The sequence below is a fragment of the Malaclemys terrapin genome, chromosome 7 (assembly GCF_027887155.1).
Source record: "Malaclemys terrapin pileata isolate rMalTer1 chromosome 7, rMalTer1.hap1, whole genome shotgun sequence".
Classification (NCBI taxonomy): Eukaryota; Metazoa; Chordata; order Testudines; family Emydidae; genus Malaclemys; species Malaclemys terrapin.
The window spans coordinates 100,853,098-100,867,720 of NC_071511.1; the positions used below are offsets into that span (position 1 = coordinate 100,853,098).

The 14,623-nt window shown below is 38.8% G+C and overlaps 1 protein-coding gene across 5 annotated transcripts in view; it reads left to right on the forward strand.

Annotated features, from left to right (window-relative positions):
* Window positions 1-14,623, forward strand: part of STK32C (serine/threonine kinase 32C) — a 236,948-nt gene that overhangs the window by 124,266 nt on the left and 98,059 nt on the right. For all 5 annotated transcript variants that reach the window (XM_054035296.1, XM_054035299.1, XM_054035294.1 and 2 more), the window contains exon 2: window positions 11,442-11,497. In XM_054035296.1, the coding sequence (XP_053891271.1) occupies window positions 11,442-11,497 (56 nt within the window). The remainder of the gene's footprint in view (window positions 1-11,441; window positions 11,498-14,623) is intronic.

Consider the following 14,623-nt stretch of genomic DNA (forward strand, 5'->3'; position numbering starts at 1 on the left):
CATGGCATATATAAATTGCATTGTGTAATTTTGACTTCTCGTTTAATGCTTTCAAAAACTGCACCTATTGGGAGCTCAACTGAGTTGCTAATGAATAGCTAATTTGTCTCTTTGGGATGCTAACACAAATAAGCTTAATTTTTCTCACATAAATAGCACTTGCAAAATTTGTAAAACAGAACTTGTGTGGAAAAGGTATTTGTTCTTTTCATCCAATTTAGTAGCGCTCCAATTTTCATTCACTGAAAAAACAGATGATTTTAATAGCCATGCACTACTTAGGAATGGTCATGGGCCAATGCAAACATTATCTAGTACCAATAACTTACTCCTTTTAAGATGACTTCACAGCTGTATTTTTAATAGTATGTGTGATTCCTTAGTGCTTAAAGTGGTTCATATTATACCTTTAATTTCTTTTATTATCTGCCAGCATTCCCTGAATTCCTGGGCAGCTAATACTCATTCACATTGCCAGTCAGTCGGACTACAGTGTACTTCCATTAGTCTCACCTATCTCTTTTTCTTTGTGGATGCAAATGGGCAAAACAGAACAGCATTAGATAGTGTGGACTAAAACCCAGTGTGCATTTCTAATACTTTTTTTTTTCGGTAGAAATAAAAGGAAAGTGAAATGAAAGAAAGCAAGGGGATTCTTACACAATGTGGAGCCACCCTGTTACACAAAAATGAAGGCCGTATATTAGACAGTTTCCAGCCTATAAGAAGGGGAGAGGAGAACAAAAGTCTGATAATTAGAGAGTGTAGTAGGAAGAGAGCCTGAGAAACAAGCTCTTGTGTATTAGAGGCCTGGTATGAGGCAGGACCTGCTTGCAGAATTTGGCAAGAAAAGGGCTGATAATGCAGAAATACACATTTTTAAGAAGTGCTAAGCACAAAGTACTTACGCAAACACATTCTGATATTAAGTGGTACCAGAACATTCCGATATTAAGGATGGTACAAAAACTTTCCCCAAGGGTAACAGGAACACACTGACCCCTCCTAAAAGATAAGGGCAGGATGACAGTACATAATAGAGATGTTTTGATTGAACTAACATGTCAAGGAGATGGGTAATAACTAGCCACGTCAGGGGGCAGTAACTAACTATGTCAGAGGCAGTACTAACTTGTTTGTATCAGGGTATAAAAATGTATCTCAGAGGGAGTATCTTTGTCTAGCTGAGGATGGAATGGAAAGTTCCACCATTTACTGAGCTGCGTCCATTGTTATGGGCATACATCCTCATAGAGTTGTCAGGTGCTATTACCGTGCTTTGTCAACAATAAACCTGGCCTGGTACCTTCGTACCAGATCTTGTGGTAATTGGGCGGTTCGCTCAAGGTCTGCTGTGCCGGCTGTCTGTGCAAAGCTGGGGCAGCACACAGGGAAAACACACACATGCAGCCGAACATGTAACCACAAAGTGTATGTTGTTATTTTCAGAGTGGCCTCTCCAGATGGTGCTCCATTGCTGGCCCTCTTCTTCTCCACCTCTGTTGGATGCTTCCAAAACCCTTCTCCTTTCAGGTCACCTCCAATCTCCCCTCTCTCTCCACAACTTAAGGTGTTTTCTAGCTCTTCTGTTCTAGGCATGCTCACTCTTCATTCCTGCCAGGCTTTTACTTGATCCTTTTGTCTTCCCAGGCTCCTCCCTTTGAAATCCTTATACTCTGCTCACTAACATACTTTCCTGATCCTTTTGTAGCCCCTCCCTCAGTCTTTCACTAGTTTTTTAGTGGGCCCATACTTTCTTTTGTAACATTTCTGCAGATCTCGAATGTCTCTCTCTCTCTCCTTCCACAGAAGTTCACATTTTCCTCCAGTCTCTCCACATGCATCCCTTGCCAATTCTCCATTTCTCCTAACATCCCTGCTCACACCATCCTCATTCCTCTCAGTCTTATCTCAACCTTTCAGCATCCATTGTGGCTGCCATTGTCTCTTTCCATTATCTCTGAGTTATTTCATGACTCTTCTCATCTCATTCCTATACCTCTTGTTCATAAGTTCTTCCATTAGCCATCCACCATCTGGGTTCATTCTTGGTCTTCTCTCTGTGTTCTTCCACTGGCATGGGTCAAAGCTTTGGAGAAACAGCCCCCTTTTGAGATCCAGATAGAAGCAGGTAATTGCTTCTAAGTTGTAGCTGTAAATTTTCTATCAATGAATAGAAACTGTTAACATTTTTGGCAGCACCTCTGTGTTTACTGTGGCCATATAGTAATGTTTCTGTATCAATAATTACAATGTTGGGTTTGTTATACCAATGATTTTTTTACTATGTTATGTTTATGTTAGCAAACAGTAATAATATAATATAATCCTAGGTTGAAAAGAACTATTAATTTACCTTTTTTTACCAGATACAGAACTCTCTCTGTAAAAAAGAAACTTTGATGGTGTCACGCTGGTCAGTCATATTTTCTATTATAAAATAATAATACCTTAATTTTTTATTGAGTGCTTTTCAGCCAGAAGAATTATCTAACTCTTTACAAACTTTCTGTATACAGGAATCAATTTGCATCCTAGTATAATGCAGAGCATTGGTGGAGTGGAACTAAGCAGCTGTTTAACATTATAGTAGAATATGTCAAAAATATTGTATCTAATTGCAACTGTTGGACGAATATACTGTAAGTACTGCCGGCTAAGTGCAATTATCCAAATAGGAATTTAGCCATAATACAGTTTTGAAGAGGCACTGTCAGGTCAAATTTGGTTCAGCACTTAGATTTTGTAAAGATAAGTTTTTACAAAAACTAAAATCAATAGATTGTTCCCATTTCTTTAATAGAACAGGAATGAGTCATTTTGTAAACAATGATGAACCTCACCCTATGTTATTTACAGCCCAATCATTGCAGCTTTGTGCTGGCAAAGTAGACAGAACATGATATTGACTATGGTATAGGCGGTCCCCCAAAATTAATCCAACTAGCTTGTTTTCATTGTTCAAACTGAGAGAATGCTTACAGTTAATAATACAAACAGTGAAATGTATATACGATCTTTAAAATTTTGCCATTTTTAATTTTCAGTAGTGTTATCTGTAACGTAGATTGGAAACTGATAGATTTTTTTTCAATATGGTTTTTAATTTGACAGTGTGAAAATTGGGATGAGATATTTAGAGACAAATTTCCAAATGACTCTCATCCTGGCTTCCATTTGTGTGCATGCAGCTTTATTCATGAAAACATTTGCACACATGTATTTGAGCATTGGCAGCTGTTGGCACAAAGTAAGATTTTTTTTACAGTGAGATATATTTTAATTATTTTATTTGTGAGTGGAGAAAAATGTATACTTAGCAGCGTTTCTTATCTTTCTAGATAGCATAATTGGTTTGAGAAAGTACCAAACATTATGTTAGATCATTTAAAGTGCATTTTTAAGTGCTTTATGCATATAATGACTCATTACCTACAAAGCATACATTGAGATATACCAAAATATTGACAAAAATGAATCCATATTTAAGATCTGAGTTTTCTTAGAATCATAGAATCATAGAATATCAGGATTGGAAGGGACATCAGGAGGTCATCTAGTCCAACCCCCTGCTCAAAGAAGTACCAATCCCCAACTAAATCTTTTTCCTCATTTCCTTTCACTCTTCCCAGAGCCTTCCAGATGATGTTCACTGGACATTGCATCATGAAAGATTCGTCACATTCTAATTATATATGGGTGCGAGCTGACAAGTTCAAATCTGATCCTAGCGTGAATGTTTCCAAAATTCTAGGGCCTTTGGAAATGGTAGCAAGGCTCAGCCCAGTGTCATAGATTGTAACTGATCCATTGGGCAAGTGCATGGATGGGTTATGGTAAATGCACCAAGCTACTCTTTCCCTCTTTGTGCATCCTACTCGAAGACCAATCATGACTGCAGTCACTGAACTCAGGGAGGAGCAGAGAAGCCATAGCTCTGTCCCCTTCCTTCACAGGGGAAGCAGGCTGCACTATTCTAACGTATGCAGCACACTCATTTTACCAGAACACCAGACTGCTTAGGAAGGGATTCTACGTCTCTGAGGCACAATCCTTTAAGTAAACTCGTCCCTATCCTGTGATGCAAGCAGTGGACAGCTGTCCTAGGTTGACCCAGACATAAAAACTACCTGTAGTGTCCAGACCCAGATATGGGCTGGAACTTTTCCCAAGAGTCCGGGCTTTGTAGTCAGGGCTGAAGCTCATCTCTATCTAGACACTTGAGGCCCAATCCTGTTCCCGATGAAGCCTTCAGATCAGACCCTTGTATTTTTATATGTCCATTAGTAGGACCATGGTGGCAATGCTTTATTTTTACCTTGCCACATTTTCAGCTGTTGTATTGTATAACTGCGGAATAAAACAGAGAAATAAAAATTATGGAGAAACACAGTTCTGAAATATCTGGCGTAGGGACTAAAAAGAGCGCACATTGTAACTTGACGCATAATAATCCTGCATACAAATTATGTGCAAAAAAACAAAGAAGAAAGAAATGGTATAAAATGAATTTTAGCTGCTGGCAAAGTGGAGCTGTAAATCCACTGTACTTGACAATATATTGTAGTACATTTTATAAAACAATGAAATCTTAGTTAATAGAGAGCTCACTGCAGCATCTACTCTTACATCTTTGTGGGGGTGGGGGGAGAACATCAATTTTTCAGGTGGATTGCGAAGTGAGAGTTTTAATGAAGTTCTACAGCAGCATAAAAACTGCCGTTCTGCTTTTCATGCATTCCTTGAAATTTAAAGCAAACAATCTGAACCAAACAAATCAAAATCACGGCATGTTATCCTCAGTTATGAATCATACTTAGTTATTTGATGCCAGGAAGACTCCCAGGGGAGGATATTTGTCTCTCCTGACAAAAGGGACTGCTTTCTGCCCAGCAATCCCCCACCCACCATCCGCTCACTAAAAGGGACATACTGAAAATGAGCTTTCAGAAAGTCAGTAGGAATAATTAACTTAGTTGTTTCATAAGAATCTGACAAAGGACCCCTTGGAGCATTTCAACCAAACAAGATGGCAATTTTATTAACAATTGAATGTCATTAGATTATTTTGCTACATTCCATTTTATTTATAATTTATAAAAGTTTTCAGGTTCCCCCTCCTCCCCCTTTAGGTTCCTTCAGTGAAACCTCAAGCCAAACCATTATTGTACTTACAGATTGTGATTGTCAAAACTATGCCACACTGAAGTCAAAGTAGTGGGTGAATATGGTCCTGTGAATAGGCAACAGCTGTCATCTTCCTGCTTGTTGGGAGTATGTGTCATGGAATTCTTCACTAGCATTTATATATGACTCAGGCTAGTACAAATCATCCAAAAATAATAAGATATTCGAGTGGTTAGGGAAAGACAGCTTTCTCTTGTCACTTGCAAAAAAGTGAAATCTCCAGAGCATATATAATTGTACTAGGCAAGTTTAGGATTTCTATTTCAGAGATAATCACATATTCTGTAGAACTGTGTTGTCATTTTTAGAAATACTGTGCATTGTGCACAAAAAAAGTGCATTAAAAAAAAAAAGTTGCAACTTGCTTTTACCTTATTAGAACCTCAGCTGCCTAGCTCGTTCTAAAAGAAGTTGGTGGAACTGAAGAAAAATAAGCAGCCACTCATATAACTTCAGTTGTACCTGAAGTAAATGGATACTGCATATTTAATTTATTAAATGCAACATTTCTTTACAGATTAGCTCAAGGGCATATGTAGTTGATGTGCATATTTGAAGTTATATCTTGACTATGGACTAAAATGTGCTTTTAGCTCATTTGTAGTCATGGATACCAAAAAAAAAAAAAAAGACTTTTTATGTAACAATGCCGTTTCAGACATACGAATTTTGGTCTTTGTAATAAATAACCATAATATTGCTTCAGGAATAAAACTTCCTAGGAATTCCCCAGATCATGAAACCATGTCCTGTAGTTTAATTGCCAAGAAAACAAATTTACTGTGCTTAAAATGTGCTCACTTTAATCTAATCTTGTGTATATATTTCTCATAGACAGAGGTTCATATAATAGTTTTGTCTGTATGTGAAAAATGTAGATCGGTTGTCAAAAACATCTCAGAAATATATGCTAGCTCTTAGAGCTGTAGTCTAGCTGTGTGTTGCAACTCGAATAGTTATTAAATGTTACTATTTAATACTAAATCAAATCATTGGGTCCTTACTCAGGGCCAGACTGTTCCCTCTAAGTCTAATGGGAAGGGAGCAGGAAAGGAGGTAACTCAGCAATATTCTCCTCTTGTGGCTCCAAATTCCCTCCTGCAAAAGTTAGGGTTTGTCACACTGCAGAAGGAGCAAGGTTCTAGACTTCATATTCTGCTGCTCTCATGGATCCACAAGGCCATCTTCATAGTGGCTCTGGGCATGTCCATTGGTACTGAGCCTTCCCCAGCTCCCTGGAAGCATGGTCAGAGCTTCCTCTAGCTGAGAAACCCTGGATCCTTGCTTACAAAAGGGGTTCGCAGCACAAAGGGAAGGGAGGGATAGCTCAGTGGTTTGAGTGTTGGCCTGCTAAACCCAGGGTTGTGAGTTCAATCCTTGAGGGGCCCACTTAGGGATCTGGGGCAAAATCAGTACTATGTCCTGCTAGTGAAGGCAGGGGGCTGGACTTGACTCAATGTCCCTTCCAGTTCTAGGAGATAGGATATCTCTATTTATTTATTATTTAATTTAAGAACTTAGTGAACATTCCCATAGAATCCCAGCAGGTTGCCAGGAAGGATGATACTCCATGGACTTTCAGAGAGCCTGCTGCAGGCTCCCACAAAGAGGAGATGCTGCTATAGGGGAGACTGATTCCCTCTCTCTCTCAGTACTTCCCTGAGGCCAGGGCTAATCAGCGTCTGGCCCAGAATATGTATCCATTTTCATTTGTCAAAATCCTACTGAAGTCAATGGGTATTTTTCTGAGAAAGAGCTGAGTGAGGACCTCAGGATTGGGCCCTGTAACAATATTTTGTATTTTGGTCCTAATCCAAGAATCTTTTGCAGCCACTGGGCTTTGGATCAGGGCCCCAGAAAGGAAAGATGTTTATTTGGTTTAAAGAACTGGACAGGGACTCAAGAGATCTGGGTTCAATTCCTGGCTCTTCCGTAGTCTTACTGAGTGACCTTGGGCTCTCAGTTCCCCATTGGTAAAATGAGGATAGTAATACCTCTCCATCTCCCAGGCATGTAGTGATGATACATTTATTAATATCCAGTGATCAGTGATGACATATCTGCCGAATGGGTATCCCCATGGGACACAATCTTTAACATCTTTGTAGATAGTGTTGGGTATATGAAATGCTGTCATGCAGGCTGGTTCCATTATAATGGCCCCGAAATATTGAATCTCCTTGATGTCAAGTGATAAGAGAATGCTGCACCTCTTAGCTGACCTGCACTCTGGGTCAAAAAAGGCCAGATATAGGGCAGCTTGCAGAACGCTCTAACGCAGACTCCAGCAAATGCAAAATATGTGGTTTGACTGTAGAGCAGAGGAACTACAGGCGCTTGCTGATAATCATGACTTGAAAGGTTTCTATGAGGTGGTCAAAGCCGTGTATGGGTCTAATCAATCTGCCTTAGTACCACTAACAAATGCTGATGATGAATCTCTCATCACAGATCGTATTGCCATCCACCAATGGTGGTGTGAACATTTTAGCGAACTACTTAATCATTCATCTACTGTTAGGAGTCGCTGGATAATGTCCATAAACTGCCTACATTTACTGCACTTGCCTATCCACCCACACAAGCTGAGGTGTTGATGGCTGTTCAAGTAATGAAAAATAATAAATCCCCTGGTTCCAATGCCATTCCAGCTGAGGTTTTCAAACATGGAGGAAATTGTCTCAATTGACAAGCTCTTTGAATTTTTTTACATGAAGTTATACTGTCACAACTGAAAGATATCAACATTGTCACTATTTATTAGTGTAAAGGCTCAAAGAGTGACTATGGTAACTACCATGGTACCTTTTTGCTCTCCATGGCTGGCAAGATTCTTGCACAGATCCTCTTGAACTGATTTGTGACCCAAATAATCGACAATGTTCTATCTGAGTCATAGTGTGGCTTTCATGCTCAGCAACCATGATTTTCATCATTCCACAATTACAGGAAAATTCATGACATGCTTTTCATCATTCGACAATTACAGGAAAAATGTTGTGAATAGCACCAACATCTTGTTTCTCAATCTAACTAAGGCATTTGATATGGTCAGCTGCACTTCCCTCTGGAAATTGCTGAGTAAATTTGGATGTCCAGACAAATTTATTAACATCATTCAGCAATTCCATGAAGGCATGGCTGGAAGAGCTAGTGCAAACATAGCTATTTCCAATCATGAATGGGGTGAAGCAGGGATGTGTCCTCGCTGCTAGCTATTTTGGTCTTTTCTTTGCTGCATTGCTAGAGGAAGCCCTTTATGATGCTTCACATGGTGTCTTCATACACTTCTGCACTGGTAGGCTTTTCAGTCTTTCCCATTTACATGCAAACACCAAGATGATAGGAACATTGATCCAGGAACTACTCTATGCCGATGATTGTGCCTTGATGGCGCACTCTGTATCTTGCAAACTGCTTTGCTGCGGCGCCTCATAACTTGGGCCCCACTATCAGCTGAATGAAAACTGAGGTTATATACCAGCCAGCTCCTAAACAACCTTACCAAGACCTGTCAATAAGACTGGAAGGTACCATGCTCTACGCTGTCAGTTTACTTATTTCAACAGTATGTTGAACAATGAAGCAACAATTGACCATGAATTAAGAAAGACAGTGCCACATATGGTCGCTTCTATCACTTAATCTGGAAGCAACATGGAATCTGTATCCAGACAAAAAACAAACTCTATGATGTCTTCATGACATTGCTCTACTGGTGTACAACATGGACCTGTTTTCAATGACACATTAAAAAGCTTGAGAGGTTCTATTTGTAACACCTACAACAATTGCTGGACATCAAATGGCAGGTCCAGGTTTCCAACACTGAAGTTCTGGTGAAAGCTGGTTTGGTCAGCATCGAGGCTCATTTGGTCTGTGCCCAGTTGAGATGGACTAGCCATGTAATTCGAATGCCTGAGACCCATCTATAAAAATAAGTCTTATATTCTGAATTAAGCTCTAGCCATCGTAAGCATGGAGGTCAGATGAAATACTTCAAATACACCCCAAAAGAAAATCTGTGCAAGATGAACATTTCCTATTCAACCTTTGAGCAACTGTCGATTGATCATATTGTGTGGCAGCACGCCATAAGGGTGGGTATCCACAACTTTGAGAAAAATCACGTGGAGCAGCAGGAAGCACAGCACAGAAACAATGTGCAGGGCAATCAACACAACTAGGCAAATGGCTCCGTGGCCAGTGGAGTAATGTTGTTCTTCCCGAATTGGTCTATGGAGTCATGCAAAGACCCATTTGTACAAAACTATGATTGACAACATTGCCCTCAAAATTGAGGTGACCATCATCATCATCATCATCAGAGATAATATGTCTGTTAATGTCATTGAAGTATTCAAAATCTATGGTACTGGGAGATATATCATTACTTAAGTAGACAGAAGGACTACATAGCACCTTTCATTTGAGATTAATTTTTGGAGAGATTAGATCACAGCAGTAATTTAATAATCATAATTTTATAGTTGCTATGGCTGCTGACATAGCAACATTGCACTTAATTAAAGTATTAGATTAACACTCTCACCACTCCCCATTACTTTTCGTTATGTCTCTGGAATCACTAGCAGCTAAAGTATGGATGGATACAGAAATCCAGAGAATAGAAATCAGTGGCCCATCCTTAATGTGTTGGCTTCTTGATAGAGCAAGTAATAGCCAAACTGGCTGCAGCACTTGCATGCACAGTAATAAACTCTTCATGTAGAAGAACAGCAGCCATCTATAACTATGGATTACAAAAGCATTGTGATATTTTTAGCAGTGGGACTTGTTTGTATTGTGTCCTTGAGCCCTCCCTCCATACAACCTTTAATACATGAATGCATTCATTCACTGTCCCCTTTTTGTAATAGGTTAAGTTTTTGTGTTTTGTGGGTATTTTTTTTTACTTGTGTTACACCAGTTTAATATTGGTATGTCACTTAACAAACTGTTATTTATATATTACTATTCATGTCTATAAGTGCCTATCCTCATACTCTATGGACATTATCCTGAAATCAATTGAGTTTTAGTTGTTTTTTAAAATCTCTATATACATTTACAATTTTTTAAAAATTATGCACACTGCTAACTATACTAGAGAGCATTTTCAGTGCAATTTGTGGGTGAAAGTCAAACAACATCAGCTGAGAAAGAAGACTTGGTAAAGGACTGTTCAGAGGCCAGTCAGAGTCTCTATGGTCCAACACATTCTGTGATACCAACACAGAATACCATACCATACCATACTGTCGCCTGCCCAGAACTGGGCCCCGAGATGGCAAACAGGGGTTCGTTGCCCGGTGTGCTTGGCACCAATAAAGACACCGAGGGGAGAAAGCAAGCCAAGTTTATTTCAGAGCTCTGAAATGGCACTAGGAGACCAGCATGTCTCAAATCAAGTGCAGCACATACAAATAAAATTTTCCCTTTTATATTCCAAGCTGTTTCTGTGCAAGCCTTTGTCTGTTACTCCCTTACCCCTCCCTTCCAGACAACAGTTACAGCAGGTACACAGTGTGCATGTTAGAAACTTTCCCTTCGCCTGCTTATCTCTTGGCCTTGCAAGACCTGTTCACAGCAGTCTGAGCAAAACAGCAGCTGTATGCTAGAGAAAAGCTGACCCTTACATTTCTGCTTCAACATGTAAGCAGTTAGCACAGAAGTAGGTGAGAGTTCACAAGATGGAGTTTTGTGGTTCAGGTAGGCCCAGAGCAGAAGAGCTTCATCGGCAATTTTGGCCTTCCACTCTCCCGAGTTATCTGGTAGCTATGCCTAGTGACACCAACAATACCATACTCCACATGTAGTGTCACTGAAATCAACTCCTCATGGAGTGAGGCATTGCTCACTATCAGAGTATCAGAGTTGGGTTCTAGCTGGATCCTTTTATTTTTGTAGATAGAGGGTATGAGACATCCAGGGACCATGATTAAAAGGAACTTCAGGAGTCAGAAACTAGAAGATTCTGGCCATAAGCAGGCTAAGGGGGACTGAGTCCCTATAAAGCAATTAATTTTAAAGCTGATACAAAGGGCCCACCCCACTGGTTTTTTTTAAACAAAAATCTTCTCTGGAACATACTGATCTTTTGGCAACAACTTGTCCAACTGGCAAAATGTACTTTTTTTTTATCAGTTACTCATCTCTTTTCCTTTTTTTTCTTTTTAAGTTTTTTTTTTAAGAAGTTGGTAGGAAAATATCTGGAAATGAGAAACTAAAACTCTTTTGTTTTTACTTTGTAGTGAATTTTGACCACTTCCAGATACTCCGAGCAATCGGGAAGGGAAGCTTTGGCAAGGTAAGTTAGAAGTTGAATTTATTCATGAGCTCAATACGGTGCATTGTAACTAAAAACAAATTATTCACAAACTATTTATTGTAGCAAGAATAATAATCCTGAAAGCAATTTTTTCTTGTATGATGGGTGGTAAGAAGAGGTGGGCAAATTTTTAGTCAAGAAAATATTTCACTGACATTGGCACATCTGTAAACTTGCAGCATTTTTGAGATGCTAAGTTTCAAATTTCACACAATTCATTTTTAACTACTAGAATAACTGAAAATGTCATGGCAAAACTATGTATTGTATTTTTTGTTTCCAAGCTGGGTTTGTTGGTTGTGATTAGTCATTATAATCTAGGTATACTTGGTCCTGCCTCAGTACAGGAGGCTGGAGTAGATAACTTCTCAAGGTACCTTCCAGCCCTACATTTCTATGATAAGTTCCATGGTACGAGATCTGGTTTCTTAATTGGGTGAGCTGACATCATGTGATCAGGAGGGTTCTCAGAAGCCATTTGGTCTCCATTTCTCTGAGCAACTAGTTCTAGTTAAGGGGGCTGTTTGTTTGTTTTTTTGAGAAATAATAAATATGTGTAGGGTATGTTTAAAAATCAGAACGGCACTAATATTTGATCCTTGCTTTGTTTCCTAATTTATATATCTTTGTCATCAAAATAGATGAAAAAGATATATAAATTAATTATAAAATAATATTGTGTGTGTGTTCATTCTTTCCTGAACAATTATTACATTTCTGGTGTTGCCTGAATTACATGCGTTTCGGCCACTGTGCTTCTGTCTTTGATATTTATGTTCTGCGCAGTTTATTTTTCACCACATCTATGAAGTACACCATATGTGTGTCCTTGCATTAAGGGCATCCACCCTCTAACTTTGAGCTGACAGGAGCTTGTTGCAGTGCTTCTGTTTCATATTTCTTCTGCTGCTTACATCACATTTAGTTTACCATATTCTAAGGGCAACTGCCCTCTGAAATCTCCTCTGATCAACTGAAGCATCTGCGAACAATTAGGAGAAAAAGTAGCAGTAATAGCAGTGGTTTTAACACGTTGGAAAAATTGCCAAATATGGCTACCACAGCACCACTACATGACAGTTTGCAAGTGTGAAGCTTTGTGCCAAAGGTGAATTTCACAAACTGGTGTCTTATGAGTGAGGGCAGGGAAATGGGTCCTTGAAGTTTTGCAAAATATGAAATGTTAAAGTTGTTGCAAAGCACATAACAGATGAGCAAAGAATGCTGCAACACAGTTTTCACCAACTTCACCTGCTCCTAGTAATAACCTAGGAAACAATCAGAGTACTGGCAAGGAAGCTGTTATTTTTTTCTTTTTGTTTTTATCAAATACTGAGGGCCAGATTCTGACTGTCTCATTTTGGTTAGCACCTTACTCCGTGAATATCTCCATTGAACTCACTGGGACTATTTGGAATAGAATTACGTTTTATTCAGTGTGAATAAAGGGATCAGAATATGGCCCTTTAAGATGAAACCTGCTGGGCAATCAGTGTTGTTCTCCCATTATTTGTACCTACCTATTACCATGGTATCTGAGCTCTGTAATATAGGGCAAGTACTATATATGGATAACCAGAACTATAATGCTCAATGTGTACCAAGCGCTATCCTCCTTGCTAAGCTTCAGTAATGTGGTTGGGTGTTAGGGAACTCTACAGAAGCAAAGCTGGGAGGGATTCTCTCCCCGAAGCCCCATAGGTCTCATTTTGCCAATCTGACCATGTTTTCATACAGTTTTTTAAAACTGTACTTTAAAATAGTTAAAATCTACAGAGTGACAAGACAGAGGAAGCAACTGGGAATGAAAAAGAACAGCCCTTGCCTTGATGAGACATGACATAACTTGCAAAAAATTACAGAAGTTGTATCGACCCAACAAAACAAAACAGCCACTATTTTAATGTCTCCCAACAAAAATATTATCTTGTATTTCCTCTGTGGATACACAGCAACAGGCCATTGACCAACACTGAGAGCTATCAAATCCATCATTCTGGCACACTAAGTACTGGATCCATTCACATGGACTCCTGCTGGATTCATTGTGAGTCTACATGGGATGGGGGCTCGTAATGATGTAGCATCATAGTGAATTATTATGTAAGTCAGAGAGGAGGTTGTTCTAAAATGAAAACAGCCATGTTTTCAATCGTAGGTTAAAAAATAATTAATGTATCAAGCAGAAAAGAATAAACGTGAAAAGGTAAAATGTCATGTTTCTAAGGTGGTGTTACAAACATTGGAGAATGAATAAAAAACTGTAGAGGGAAGAACCTCTGATGGTGTAAGTTGTCATAACTCCTTTGAAGTCAATGGACCTATGTCAATTTACACCAGTTGAGGATCTGTCCCTAGATTTGTAAAATATTAAGGGAAAGTCCTCTGAAATTTTCAGTGGTTAGGCAGCTGAAGTGCTGTGACTGCTGCTTATGACATTGATCATACTTGACTTACTGTTACCTTGTGTTTCCTGCAGTCTGCCTGTTGCATCCGCCTGTTGTATCCACCTGTTATCTCTTGTCTTATTTTGTAAACTCTTCAGGGAAGGGACCATCTTTTTGTTACAGTGTTTAGCACAGCAGGGCTGGGACCTTTAGGTGATTCTTCAATAGTTCTTCAAATAAAGAACTAAATAAATTAACCAAGGTTTTATGTAAAGTATGTCTTGCTCAAACATACAGTGGGAAAATTAGTGTCCAGAAGGTTAAGAGTGCCTATTAATGTTACAACCAAGGCATTTTAATCTTGTTAATTAGCTTCCATTTCTCAATCTTGAAAAAATATACTTTATTATGGTTGTTTAAGCTTTTGGGTGATTATAGCTGAAATTTAATTATGGTCTTTGAGAATATATGAAGTTACTTTGTGTTAAGTAAAATAGATTTAATATTTTAAAAATCTCCCCTGTCAGACTTAACCTGATACACTTAATGTAATTTTCTTAATTATTTAAGGATATATAAAGTGAAAAAAGCCTGTTATTAGCCATATAAAACTGTGCCAGAGAAGTTTAAGCATAAATGTTTTATTGTTGTATCTATAACCCTCCTTCACTATTTAATTACTATAGACATAGCGACAATAGAATTTCCATCAAGGCAA